The following is a 15,226-nucleotide window of genomic DNA, read 5'->3' as shown; positions in this document are numbered from 1 at the left end:
ATTATTTTCTCTTCCTCCAAACATGTACCATAATGGCCTGAACATCTCCACCTATATGTCAAACATTTATTGGCTTGGCTGGGAAATCCATGGACCATGACTTCTGTTCCTGGCATAGATATTTATTTTTCCTGAGCTAATGACCCACATTAGAAGACAAAGAGGTTACTGGCTTTTTATGGTTCTTCTTGAAGAAAGAAAGAGTACTTACAGTTTTACTCCATGTGAGACCTGTCGTGTGATGCTCTTTGATATAAGCTTGAAGCTCAGACCAGATGTTCAGATATGACTTCACCCAATCAACATGGCGTGTGTCACTGTAAAAACAGAGGCAATATTTATCTGTGAATTTATTTAAAAACAGAGAGCAGTGCTGCTCTTGCTTAAAGCAGGTAAAACCCAATGACCGGCTAAAAGCCATGGACAAATCAGTTAGCACGCAGACAACCAGCCCAGTGCTGCAAAGACTGAAGCTACTACATTGGAAAGCTTCTAGATCCTTCTAGAGGACAAACAAGAGCAAAGGACGCCTCTAGCAGAGAGTGCTTCCTGCTAGAAATGTGTGTCACCATTCTTCTAAGGCTCAAAGTCAACTGAAAAAGCACTAAAGGCACATTGAGCCTTACAGCAGGTACCCAGACACAATTTCAGGGTACTGAACTTTAGAAAATTAAATACCCATGGATTCTGTAAGATATTCTGGCTGCCATGTTCAAATGTGGCCAGGGCAATACTGGGTCATGTTACAGTCATCAGACTAAAATATTTATACATGAAGAATTTTTAAAGTACAAGTCAAAGTTGGCTTTAGAATCTTTGTCGTTAGTCCTTCAATGGGACTCATAAATGAAACCAGGAAATAATGAAGAGAAAAGCTGCTTGTAAGATGAAGCCCATATGAAGTCCAGTTATAACCAATTATTAGTGAATAGTGATTGCTTACAAGGATTTGTGTGTCTACCTTCTATTTATTTCCTTTGGAATTTTATCCTTAATAATGCGGAGCACCTGGTTCAACATGTTTAATCCAAAGCCTACTGAAGTCAAGGGAAAGCCTTCCATACTTTGAAAGACATTGTGGTCTGATTCAGTGAAAAACAGGAAAATAATTCCTCATTAAAGGAAGAATTAAATACCTAAATAATGTACTCCATTTATACCATTACACGAGACATTTTTTTTCTCCAGTGTAAACACTGATACTATGCTGTAAAAATCATCAGTTACCCCAGCATCAGTTACTACCTTCAGTAGGTAAACTCAGGCTTTAGGAATAAGATATAACATATAATATATAAAAAATAACATATTATAGATAGCATATAATTTCTATTTCTACATATTCAAGAAACATAAATACATGTGAAAGGTTTTAATACTTAAAACCTTCTCCTCACTAATGAGGAAAAATTCAATAGCAAATACTGTTCTTCACTGGGATATGAAAATCAAGAGCCAAAATCTGGCCTTCAAAAGCATCAAGTCAGCAGGATTTATACTTGACTTTTCAAAGAGGGCATAAGAAGGACCTGAATTTTTTTCCCTTTCTCCATCAGTTCACAGATATCATTCATGGAACTTTTTTTGTGAATTCCTTGTGCTCTTTAAGAATAGTGAAGTGGTGCAGAGAAAAATCAAATCAGGAGCTATGGAATTTGAATCTGTATATATCTTCCACCTAAATACACATTTTCAAGCCAAGAGCAAGAACAGCAACAGTATGAGAGCACAAATGAGAGGAGGATGCACAGCAGCCAGCTAGCCACACGTTGCTATGTAAACAGGCATTTGCATATAAGCTCATGATGCTGGAATGCCAGAAAAATTAAAACTAATCTTAAAATGTGCAGAGGGTGAAAGCCAGCACTGCTAATGCTGCTGCCATTCTCACTGCAGCATGCTGCAGGTCAGAGGTAAGGAGGGGAAACTATGCTACTGCAAGAAGGTTTCACCAAATGCTTTTTAGTTTACAAAACACTTCCCGTGATAGCACTGTGAACCCTACTGGTATGGTTAACGCTCTGTTCTCTGGCTAGTCCATACTGGAGCTTGGTAACATACCTGTTCTTGTAGTCCTTTAATACCCTGTTAGTATAAAAGGTAGCAGCATCATTCATCTCCTTGACATAAGGGCCTGGTTTAGGAGACTAGGACCATCACCCCATGGTAGCAGGAAACAACAGAAGGAGAAAGGAAGTAAAACATTAGTCAGACACCTCCCCTGACATACTAGGTTTATTACCTTCTTGGGTGTAGTAGACTGAAGAACTATATAGATGAGACTGCAGAGCACTGCAAGATTTGGAACTATCCTGGGCTGCACCATCCAGAAGCTTCTTAACAGCCCTCCCAACCATACCATTTGTCACTCACCACTGCTATCCACCCAAGGGCAGGGATGCTCTCACTGACAGCTGACAGGTGGTTGAACATTTTACTTCCTCTGTTCCTTTCTCTGAAGTTCTGGATTTCCTGAATCTTCTCTGATATTGGCTTGAGAAGCATTGCCACCTCATTCTGCAAAAAAAAAGAGGAGAGGGGGAAAAAGAAAAAGAAAAAGAAAAAGAAAAAGAAAAAGAAAAAGAAAAAGAAAAAGAAAAAGAAAAAGAAAAAGAAAAAGAAAAAGAAAAAGAAAAAGAAAAAGACTGCTGTTAACAGTGGGTGGTCCAAAAGCACCAAGTAGTTTAATACTGTCCTCCTTGCCTTCTGATTTAACATCCATAAAGAAAGGTCATCATAAATTACAGCAACAGTTTAATTACTCTCCTACAGTTGCAGTGATAAAATGCACAGACATTAAGTATTAATAATGTGTTGTAGCAAAAATTGTTCTCAGCACTGGCAGCATTTCACATGCTGCCCAGACTAAGACCCACATCAACCCCATAGCTCAGAGTCAGCAGAATGACTGTCATTTTCATCTGATATCCCTGGAACTTCTTCAGATTCTTGAGTTTTTCATGTTATTAACCAAGTTGTTTTTCCCAAGAAACACAAACTACTTATTAGTTGCCTGTTATCATCTGGCAATAAGACTGAGAAAGTAATACACTGTAGGCAAGATCAATTTTACCTGTCCTTCTTGATACATTTTAATGTTTTGGCTGCAAGCAATGCAGGAGGATTTCATGGGAAATTGCTGCCTGCAAGCCATGGTTTGGGGAAGTTCTCTTGGGTTAATCAGAAACGAATGGTATCCATGGGAATGACTGCTGAGTGGAAGGACTAGTGTCTGGAGAAAAGCAAAATGAATGCAGAAGCTATCCAAGCTCTTTCCTGTGCAAAGTGAATGCTAATCACACTGGTCCAGTGTCTCAGAAAAACTAATTTAGAGCACTAATTCACTGGGGAAAATTCTTCCACTCAGAAAACAGCAGACTGAGGGACACGGACTCATCAGTTTACAGGCAAAACAACTGCTGTACCTTGCAACCCTATAACATTGCAAAAGTATGCTCCCCAAACCCATACAATGTCCCACCAAAGGCAGTGCACCATTCTGATCCTCCCTGGCACTTCACTTGGAAATCACTCAGGATTGCAGCAGAACTCTGCCTTTTTTCTCACCTTTTCCAGGACTATTTGTGATGTGCTTGCTGGAGACAACTAATCCTCATGATCTTGAGGACTAATGCTGCCATGACACACAAAAAATGATGGGCACATATGTCCTGCTTGATCTCTGTCATCTTAAGGTTTTTCTTTTCACCTTTCCAGAAGATTTCAGCATTAGAGAATTCTATGTCAGCTTAGAATAAGCATGTTTGCTATGGATCAGCACAGGTCAAAGACACTTCAAAAATGTGTCAAAAAGAGGTTGTGCATTTTGAAAAGTATTTTGATCTACCTACAGAGCCTGAACATTTTAGTGGTAGAGCAATTTTGAGAAAGACCTATGCATCAGAAATATATAGGCATATGTGATCTTCCCTACAACAAAATGGGTTGGGAGAAAACAAATATTTACAGTATTACTGTGAAATTATAAGATTTTTTGTTGATGACCTAATGACCAGCACAAGTCATTAAGTCTGAAAAAGCCCTGAAACCCCCATGATTTGTAGTTCTGAAAACATGATGTTGTTGCCATAACATGATAAAGTCTGCAGAAATTGTCCTTTCTAATTTTTGCTTGTTTACAACATGTTGCAGCTGGTATTTTCTTGGGTATTTTCTTATTTTTCAGGGAAATCTTTCAAGTATGACAGTAGTTAACAAAACTGAAATTTAAGAAAGTGCTTGTTCTGCTTTGATATTATGCCAGTTTTCCTCCCATAAAGTCTGAGGGATATTTACAGTCCTGAGCTTACTGTGAATCTTCATGGCCCAGTTCCAGACAAAGAGAATATCAGGCCTAAAAATACAGCTCCACAGATGCTTGGTATATCTAGACAGCACTGGGAGGCAGTACATTTCTGTGGATAGTGCATTGAAGTGGGAGTCCTTAAATGGGGGTTCTCTTTGCAGCTCTCCCACCAAATTTCATCAGGTTTCAGTAAAGCTGGGTTAGCTTTCTGTGCTTCAATTTCCTAGATATAAAATGGCATTAACATAGCGGTTTTATTTTGTAGAATACTTTGATTTCTAAAGATAAGAAGGCAAAGTTAGGGTCAAACATTTCTCTGAATGACCCACAATGACCCAAACCTTCTTCTATTCCTTCTAGAAAAGCTCTCAGCCACTTTTCTGAGGATCTGTCAGTGGCACAGAGATTCCGTCCCTCAAAACACAGGACTTAATCTATCCAATAATTACATATTTATAAGAAATGTTTATAAAAATGTAGTGGATTTATTTAATTTCACAGAACCTGTGCAAGTTTGAAAGATTAAATACGTATTGCTAGGGAAACTTTCTCAAAGTAATCATTCCCTTGGCACTGCAGTGACACCAGAGTGGGCTTGAGGCTCTGCTCAGCTCTGTCCCACGTGAGAGATCTTGGCAGAGCAGCAGAGTCTGCCTCCCCTTCACTCTGCACTCATCCTGTTCTGCAATGGCTGCACAAAATATGTGTGTTTGTGGAAGCTTTTTGTCTTCCAAGTTTCTGTGTAAGGGTTTGACACAGGAACACAGCCTGCAAGGAATCACTGAATTGAGTTCTGTCTCAGTTCTAAATTTTTAGTTAGTGATTAAACTGCAGATCAATTACACTGTATATGGCATATGGGTATAGAAAGGCTCATTAATTCTGGCAGTAATCAGTCTTGTTTGGCTTTACAATGCAGAAACAGTTGTGCTGAGGGTTCTAGAAGAATAATCTTTTTATTGCAATGAATATTAAAACAGCTGACTTAAAAAATTAATGTCTATATTGTATCTCTAAGACAAGGGAATTCCAGGAGACGAATCAGAACTGTTGGAAAAATCTTCAGCATGCCTTTGGCATGTGCTAGATAAAATTTCTTGTCATTTAAGACACAGCACAGTTGTTTAACAGAAATTTAAGAGTCTCTTTATAAACACCATTCCTATTATAATATCAGTTTTGCTGAAATGCTTAAAAATGCAACATGGGCAGAACTGACAAATATCAGAAGTAATTCCCAGTATCCTTTTTTCCTTTTAAAATAATGATTAAAACCAGATTGTCACTTTAAACACAAATAACTAGACAACCAGCCAACTTATAATATTTTATAATTCTTATTAGAAAATCAAGAGTAGTAAGACTGTTGCCATGATTAGCCAAAACACTCCAAAAAGTTCCAGCATGCAAAAGAACTGCCTTAGGCTTTGGCTGCAGAGACTTAACAGTCTCAGCCCAGTCTCATAAAATGGCCTGGAATACCGGTACTCCAACAGACCACACTACACAGACTTTCTTCTCCTTCACCTATCTGCATTACCCATACAAGAAATACCTCAGGTGACAGGCTTAATAGGACTGGTGGACAGGGACACTCAGTTCAGCAGAAAGGCCAAAGTTTTGGATTTTGTGATGTTTGAAATCTGCCTGTAAAGTCACATTAAACTGAATAGCTTGCCTAAATTTTGGCTGCTTGAGCCAGTGATTACTTGAAAATCTCAGCTTTAATTTGGGAAAATGGGTATTTTCTCAGGACCACTGTTGCCCAGTAACCTGCCAGCATGAATCACAAAGGCACAAAACACAGCAGGTAAATAAAAACTATAGTTTGAAAGATCTTATGTATTTTTAAGCTAATCTTACATGGTTTTGAGGGGTGAGATTGTTTACCAAAGGATTTTTATGTTGATGAGTGGCAACACAATTCAGACCTCACTATTACAGTGTTCGAATCAACCTGACCTATTATGAAAAAAACATGTCAAGAGAACAAATACCCTTTTAAGTTATGCAAAATGAGGGCATGGCAACCTCTGGTGTAGGAGCAGCAAAAGAAAACTCAGAGAACTTGGAATCAACAGCCCCTTCCTTCTACTCATTTGCAACCCAAACAGGGTGAGTACAACCTTTATTCCATGGTGTACAGTTCTGTTAGTTTCTCCTTCATACTTACATAAAATCTCCATCATACTTGCTTTGTATTTTTAAGGGGCAAGTTTGAAACATGGAGTTGATCTGAATCAGCTGTCTTTGTATGTGTTGGCAAGCAGTACAGCCTAATAGGAATGGTTCTGCAGAGCAAAACAGTTGGTGCTGAGGCTCCAACATTCACAGTATACATTTAAAGGGGGGAGGGGGGGTGCAATTTGGGACTAGCTGTAAATTGTGGTTTAGATGCTGCCTGGGAGTGGATCTTCCATTTCATCAGAAAGATCCCCACTTTGTACACATTAGGCTGCTATAATGTGAAACACAACATAGTAAATGGGGCTGATTTGAAGGAGAAATACAGTCCCACAGTGAGCTAAAACACTAACAGAGACACAGCTATTATCTCTGCAAACAGCCTAGTACAGTCCCATCCCACATCCCATCCTTTCAAGGGATGAAAGACGTCATGGATAGCAACCACCACACTCAGTTCTAACAATTTAACAGACCAGCATCTGCTCTCAGCTGAGACTTGATTCCTTCTACTGTAAATGAGGAAAGAAATATCCCTGAGGAATTATTTGCACACGTTAATAGATACTAGATGACTATATGTTAGAAGATATTAATAGATGTGAAGAAATGGACTCTAGAGGTGCTGGCCATTACTGTTAAGAGAGCCTAGAAAAATACCTTATACAAGGTATAAGGTGTGTCTACAGGAATAAGATCACCAGTGAGATGCATTTCTGCTATGAGTGGCTGTGATTCTAGAACTGAAATAGTTTTTGATTAACTGTAATTTCCCAATTTTTGTATTTTCAAAATATGTAAAGAAGATTTTAACTTCATACTTTTTTTGGTAGGTATGCAGTTTAAGGAAAGCATGTGTTTTTCTTTAAGTCTTTATACACAGGCTGGATGGAATCAGTGTTCAGATTAGGCTGAGAAATAACCTATTTATTTAAATTTATATAAAATAATTTTTTTACCCTACTCCACCTAAATCCAATATTTTCTCTGCAACTATTTTCTGACTGGCTGTAGAGACCATAAGTGAGATTTTTCTCTGAGATCACTACATTAATACTCTAGTATTCTGATATTTTCAGGGTTCAAACCTCTCCTCCTACCTAACTACATTAATTTATTTATGGCCTAGTTTTCTTAGACTGTAAATTTTCAACACAGTGGTGTAACAAGTATTTGACGTGTTGATCAACAGTACAGGTTTTGCCACTTCAACTCACTGCTGTGCAGCAGCAGGACTATGACACAGAGAGACAAATCTGCATAACTGTCAGGTCAGCTTCATCAGCACAGAAGCTTAGACACATTTGTGTGCTTCCAAAGTGACTTAATTGGTATTTGGCTTTTATTCCTCTTAGATAGCACAAAAATTCTCAATCTAAAAAAAACTGCTGTAGCAGTTTTGTCCTTTGTGGGAAAAAAACAGGGAATACCAAATCACAACCCCACATGACAAATTACTACTTTAGTCACTTGTGAATTTATTTTTAAATATAAACTCTGAGGCAGGGCAAATTGAGAGAAATGTGAAAGACAAATCGCTTCTAACCAGTGGAGAAATCCAGGGCCTGATACAACCTGCATGCGTCAGTTTACAGCAGTGCAGAATCACACCCACTGCCTTTGGCTGGGACTGGTTCATTTTAAATTGACTTGAATGTTCTGTGTGTTGTGTTCTTGTCCACTGCAGCTCTCTGTGGGCAGCATTTTCAACAAGAAAGGGTCCTCCTCCTTAAGGCACACAGGCAACACCCCACAATTAATCAACAAGAACAATGACAACTTAATAAACTGCTTTCAACTTTTTGATTTACTACTCCTCATTCCTGCTGCTGTGATTATAGTCCATGTCGGTGGGGTCCAGGGCATTCCAGGTAGCAAGAAGATTCTGTTAAGCCACAGTTTCTTTGTTCACAACATCTGAGATCCTATGAATCTTTGCTAAGAGCAATCACCTTTCATGGGGCATGTCCCAGGAAAGAGATGTTAGATATTGCAGGTTTCCAACTTTGGCCAAACTGTAAGACTGTCCAGTTCGTTGAGCAGTGCTGGAACTGACATAACTTTTGGAATTCACAAATGTGGTCTGATTTAGACCAAAATAAAATTTGAAAAAAAGAAAATAACTAACTTGTGAATCAAAAAGCCCTGCTTTTCAGTCATCTGTACCCCCTGTGCTTTCCTTTTCAGAAGGTTATGTGCATAAATCCCAGGAAAGAATTGCATAACACAGAGAAAGGAGAGTACTAGTTGGGATTTGCATATAGCAGAAATAAAGAATATGGTACTTAAAGGGAGAGGAAGTGTCCTATCAGCTTAGCTCAGTAGGGTCTCACATGGCACAGTGTGAACATGAACATTGCTACAGGGACTGAAAACTATCCTGGTGATTTTTGGACATTATCTTACAAACAGCAGAAATCCAGTAAAGGCTTGAAGATCCCTAGAATTGCTTAGCATGTCAAATGAGGATCCAGAGTACACAGGTACACTGGAGGTCACAAGTGCAAGGAGCCTTTGGTTACTGGAGCCTGATTCTTTCAGAATGTGAACTGCTGGCAAGTCTGTGCCTGGGGATGTTTGTGTGAGCCAGTCTAGAGCTGCCACTGATGTGAATCTCTGCCTCTACTCTGTACAAGCTGGGTGATGCTGCACTGATCATGGCCCTTCTGCATTCCCATGATCCCTGAGTGCCTCTGGGCCTTCTTACTGCTGAGTGCACTGCCCCTCGGGCAGAAGTGAATCTCAAATGCATCCACCTTTTATTGACTTGGGGTTTTGGCAAACACAAGTGAAGAAAGTGAAATGGGACCAGGATTCCCAGAGAAGTTAACTAAAAGAGAGACATTGAGGGCTGGAGTGTGTCCAGAGAAGGGCAATGAAGCTGGTCAAGGATCTAGAGAGTGAATCCTATGAGGGGCCAGTTAAGGACCTGGGAGTGTTTAGCCTGGAGAAAAAGAGGCACAAACAGACCTTATTGCTCTCTACCACTACCTGAAACGGAGTTGCAGTGAGGTGGAGGTCAGTTTCTACATCCAGATAACAAGTGACAGGACACAAGAAAATGGCCTCAAGATGCAACAGGGGAGGTTCAGATTGGAGTTTAGGAAAAATTTCTTCCCCAAAATGGTTGTTAAGTACTGGTACAACCTTCCCAGGAAAGAGGCTGAGCCACCATCCTTGAAGGTATTTAAAAGATGTGCAAATGTGGTGCTTAGAGACACAGTTTAGTGGTGGAGTTGGAAGTGCTGGGTTTATGATTGATGACCTTAAAGATCTTTTCCAACCTAAACGATTCTATGAACTGAAAATACAATGAGTTTGAGGCTGATAAAATGCAGATGAGTGATTTTGAGACAGAATTATGAGGTAACAGGTGTCAGGGGCTATCTGGATGTGAAACAGAGTAAGAGCTTGCAACAATATCCAAAAATGAGCCTGTGAACTCTGCACTGCAGTGGGTAAGTGACTGGAAACTGTTGGTCCATCCCTGTGGCTGTGACCACGCGTCACATGCAGTTGTAGGCTTGCAGATAACAGAAGTATGCCAACAGTTTGGCAAGATTTCAGAGAACAGGACCGGGGGAAGGGGTTTCCTTTCGAGCTCAGCACGCTCAGGCTCCTGTCCATGTCACTCTTGGCACCTTCTCTGAGTTTGAGGCCTGAGTACCTTAAAAGGCTTGAACTAAATTCTTCCTTAAGCTATTTCTAGACACAGAGGAGCAGGTTAGCAGCAGTAAACTCTCAGCAGCTGAGAGAATGGCATCAAAACTCTTTTGCATAAGAATGTAGTAAATTAACAAGGTGAGAAGTATCCTACTGTTTGTATTTTTGGAAAACAGTAATGGTGATCCCAGTAAGTATGAGGAAAAGTAGGGGGAAATGGAATGACATAAGCAAGTCAAGGTAATTAGAAAACAAATCCTGCTAGAATGCAGAATAATAAGTCCCAGGAGTCCTGTAATTGAAGTACTTTAAAATAGAGAAGAAAATGAGCAGTCCCACACTGACAGAGAGTAGGGAACTGTGAATCTTCATCTCTTGATTTCTACATAAAAATCCTGAGAATGAGTCCTTTACTCAAAGATTTTGCCACAACTATTCTAATCCTACAATAGATTTTTTTTTTCTTTTTGCTTGGCTATAAAAAATAAAAACAGAAGGACTTGTTCTCATGGCTTTAAGTCCAAATTCAAATACAGTTTCTTGGGTTTCTATGAGGTGGGGTCAGGTCTCCCTTTTCTAGGAAAAAAAGGGAAAGCTCTCCTTTACCTCTCACTTTTTTCCACCCCTCTCTTCCCACCTGTGTGCAGGATCTGGATATTTAAGCTAGGTATTTAATTGGATTGTTTGTCTGCACAATGTTAGGAATAAATCCATGAGCTTCGGCAGTCATATGAACTCAGCATTCTTCTTTAATGAGAAATTACGTAATCATTTATAGTCTGAACTGCATCTGTCATTTAAATCTGTTTGTAGTACTTCTCACCACGAACACGCTCATCCTGCATATGCTTATATTGATTCACAAAAATAACAATCTCATTAATTTGTTCTCAGCATAGGAACAATGGATTCCTCAAGCCCTCAAAGCAACTCTTAAAACTGTTTGAACATTTAAAGTAAAATATAACAACTCATAAAGAGAAGGCAGTATATGAGTCACCATTCACAAAGAATTTAATACAGTGACTTTGAGCAGCGATCAGCATTCGTGATCGCAAATTCAAAGAAGTTGTTAAACAGATAAATTTGCTCAGGAACACTAAAAACTTTTAAAATTATTATGCAATGAAATAAAAAACACATTTCAGTCAGAATTGCATTTGGCTTAGACTGTGGGAAATAGAAAACCAGATCCAAACTGTTTCAGAATGTTTTGTGAAGGTTCATGCTGAAACCTCTCTTCTGAATAGCCCAAGCAACATGCAAACATATGGTCTGAAAATATCTTTTTAAACAACTTCTCACAGATTACAGCAAAATTCTAATTTATTTTCCCATCTTCTTTGCATTCTTTTATAAACTCATCTATTCTCTTATACTATTTATAGTAGTAAACAATTTATAACAGACTTTTTGTTTTAATGTTTGAAGTTTTGCATCAGATAATAATTTCTCATAAGTAGATGGACTGAAAAATCCCATCTTGCTGAATGAGCCTGTATCTAGCAGCCATTAGCTGGGACATACACAAACAGGAATATCAACTGCTGGTTTTGTCATGTGATCTCTTCCACTGCACATACAAATATAGAACATGACCATAAAAAGTAACAGAACATGCTCTCTGCAAAGTAATTTATTGCAGTTGATGCTAGACTGGTATGCCAGCTGGAATTACCTTCCTGGCTCCTACTATTTTCACATATACAGATAATAAAGGCTGTGCACTGCAACAGATTCCAAATGAAAAAAACCCAACATTATTAACAAGAAGCAAAACTCCACAAAAGCATCTTTTAGGAATCTTGACTGTTTGAAAATGTTTGCTAGTGACTCAGAGCACAAACTGAAGAGTGAAATGAATTCTATAACTTCACCATTTTCATAGAGAGAAAAAAACCCCCACTTTTGATGATATATGTTTCCCTCTTTGCTGAGCACAAAAATATCCAAGGATTATTATAGATATAGGAGCTTTCTTTTTGTTTGAAATCCTTATTCATTAGTTTGTAAGCTGCAAGAGCTGAGCTAATTTATTTTTCCAGCACATTTTCCCCTCCCTCTTTTTTTTTTAAAGGCACCATGTATGACATCCCAACCTGACAGGAACTCAGTAAATCCCCTCAGTCTCCACACCGCTGTCTCTGAATGTCTACAAAGCTCCTATGCCATAATTGCAACTCGCTGGCTCATTCACAGCTTTACATTATAAAGCAAACAGTCTAGACAGCTGAATGACAGAATTACTCTCTTTTCTCTTGCATTTATAGATATGCTGTCATCTTCTTTTGCTTTTCTCTACTCTGTGCATTCTGATACACTAATGATCAGCTTTCCTGTTTGGATTCCACACTGACTCCATGGCTCTAGGCTATAAATACAACCAGAGCCGAGATGACATCACAGCAATAAGGTCCCGGGGGAGCAGGGGCAGGATGCCTATTTCTTTCCTTCTCCTGGGTTAGCTGGTGATTACCAGCTTTTTCAAAATGCTTAACCAATGTGACTTTATAATAGAAAGTTTTTTCCTTATTGTGATGGAGATATAAAAAACCTAATGCCTGGAACCATCACTCTCTGCGGTGGGAAAAAAAATCTCAATTTATACAGAATAGGCAGCCTTCAATTACTTTCACATCTGTCTATAGTATAATTGAGTGTATCTGTGCAAAAAAAGTATGCAAAAAGAGAAAGAATGGACAACAGTGTGCGTTTTGATGTCTATAAAAATGTGTAGCTAAAAAAAGTAGTCTTTAAAAAAAGGTAAGTAACTGGACTGGGTTTGCTCTCACTGATAAAAAGAAAATTTAGTCTGTAATAGTCCTGGTATTTTAACTTTGGAATGATGTGTATACACATATCATGTGGCAATTCCTCTGTTCTAAAGGATAGTAAAATGATAAAAGTGTACTTTCTTGCCTTCAACAAGATGCAGAAATCTATGCAAGCCTAATAATGTACAACTAAGACATATGGATGGCCAGCTCTGGTGATGTTTTAACAAGATTTTTATTATTTATTGCTTTTCTTAATGCTTCTGTAACCATCATCCTAGATTGCTAGAGAATCTCTTTTTACCTCTACTCTTTCATTGTTGTTTGTTTTTTAGCATTGTTTTGTTGACATTAAAAAAAAAATTCTAAACTTTACAGTTGAAAAATCTCAAACTTGACCTCTGACTTGAGGTCAGAAAGTTGTAAGGGTAGGAGTAGGCAGAAGCCATTGCCACTCTCACTGGAAAAGCAGAGAGAATCCTACTGATAGCACATCAGCACAGAGGCCAAAGCAGGACCCACAGCTTATTCTTTTACCAGAGCTGGGACAATCCCAACACTCCAGAACACTGCATTACATTACATTATAGGCCATCAGAAACTGGTCACTGGGGAATATTTTACCTATGAACGTGTAGAATTTTGTGGGCCACTGGGTGCCATCATATTCACAGCCAATATAAATGACTGCTTGAGGCCTGTACCAATGGGAATTTTGCCTGTTCTGTGTGAGCCATGACCCACTTTTACTCCCTGAGATCAGGGACAGCTGGAAAAACAACTGATCCTTTCTTGCTTGGAACTCTGAAGTCTACCCTTGAATATCTATGGGCTTTTTTTTCTTTTCCTTAAGCACCCTTGCCATTAAAACATACTGATTAGAAAAACTTCTAATTTGCGTCTCTAAGAACAATAGTGACAGCGTAACTTCAATAAATTATACCATGTGCAGAGAGTTCTGATTTGCAAAAATGGATTTTAATGTACTTTGGAGCAGGGAACTAGTGGAAAAAGGCACAACTGAAGGCCATGATGAGACTGTGCAAGGGAAGACTTAATTCTCTGCATACTCCAAGAAGGAAGGTTCAAGGGTGGTCCCACAGAAGAGCTAACTGATTGCTATTCCCAGGAATGATAAAGTGCTATTGGCCCGGAGCCTTCTAAAAACTACAAATGAGATTCATAACAACTCCACAGATTCCATGAGCTTTGTAGTGAGGGGAGAATTTAAACAGTTGCCACTCAAACAAGTATATAAATCAACTTGATAAAAGTTTAGTTTTAATTTTCTTGACAAAATGCTTTCCCCTCCTCCCAGAACTGGCCTAACCTGGACCTCAGTTTGAGGAACACCGAGTGTATGGGCTAATACTGGTTTTTCTCTCACTAGCATCTACCGTGTAGCATCCCTGGAGGACTGGCAAATAGCCATTTCCAGCTTCCAGAGAAAGACTGATCCCACTTTCAAATGTAAAGTGGACACTTCTTTGCTTTCTTCAATGATCTTATATTCATAGGTTCATCACAGAAAAGGTTCTTAACCCCAGATCATGGCTTTCTGATTATTACAGCACCATGCTTATGAAAGTGAAAGCAAGCCCCCAGTTGCACTGTATAAATAAAGGAACAAACAAAGCAAACGCAGGATCAATAACATACAGCAATGCAGACTTTTTTATACACTGCCTCTTGAAGCTCCAGGTCACTTTCCTTACCTCTTGAGGCTCTTGACATTGAGATGCTAACAGCAAGAAAGATCTCTGTGCTTGGAAAGCAGCACGTACCATCTCTGCCTGTAACAAAAGGAGGAATATAAATTAAACCTTAGCCTGTAACCTCCAATGCCTCTTTGTGGCAGCTGAAAGTCAAGTGTGACAGCTCAAATCTTCCTTGCTGCTTTTCATCTAAATCACAGCAATGCTGACTGGAAGAAATGTATTAAAGAACTAGCTTAGCTATAATTTTTTTTTTTTTTACACCTAAGGTTAAATTCCCTATCTTCTTCAGACAGGAAATAAAATGAGTTGATAAGCAGGCTTTTAGTTATAATTCCTACTTTTAGTCACAGGAGGACTTAATTTTAACACTTCAGAGTACGTCTAGGCATTTTAATGGTGATGCTTATACCCAAGTGCATAGCAAAAACTTATTACCACTGGGAACAGCAATCTGCAAGCTTTGTGTTGAACTGCAGCTTAGGCTGTGGTGATGTTCAGGATGAGTTGAACTCAGCATATTTGCTGAGCGACTATGCTGCAATTCATTCCTTGCCTGTGATCTGTGGGCACAATTGATGGCC

General features: G+C 38.9%; 1 protein-coding gene across 1 annotated transcript in view; it reads right to left on the bottom strand.

Moving 5' to 3' along the window:
• The window catches only part of CAP2 (cyclase associated actin cytoskeleton regulatory protein 2), a 68,725-nt gene that overhangs the window by 20,884 nt on the left and 32,615 nt on the right, over positions 1 to 15,226 (bottom strand). Inside the window, exons 4-7 of the mRNA XM_066558240.1 lie at positions 14,643 to 14,720; positions 2,374 to 2,517; positions 2,062 to 2,147; positions 212 to 317 (exon numbers count right to left, since the gene is read on the bottom strand). Coding sequence (XP_066414337.1) covers positions 212 to 317; positions 2,062 to 2,147; positions 2,374 to 2,517; positions 14,643 to 14,720 — 414 coding nt within the window. The remainder of the gene's footprint in view (positions 1 to 211; positions 318 to 2,061; positions 2,148 to 2,373; positions 2,518 to 14,642; positions 14,721 to 15,226) is intronic.

Source organism: Molothrus aeneus, chromosome 1, assembly GCF_037042795.1.
Source record: "Molothrus aeneus isolate 106 chromosome 1, BPBGC_Maene_1.0, whole genome shotgun sequence".
NCBI lineage: Eukaryota > Metazoa > Chordata > Aves > Passeriformes > Icteridae > Molothrus > Molothrus aeneus.
This window is presented reverse-complemented; position numbering and strand designations above follow the sequence as displayed.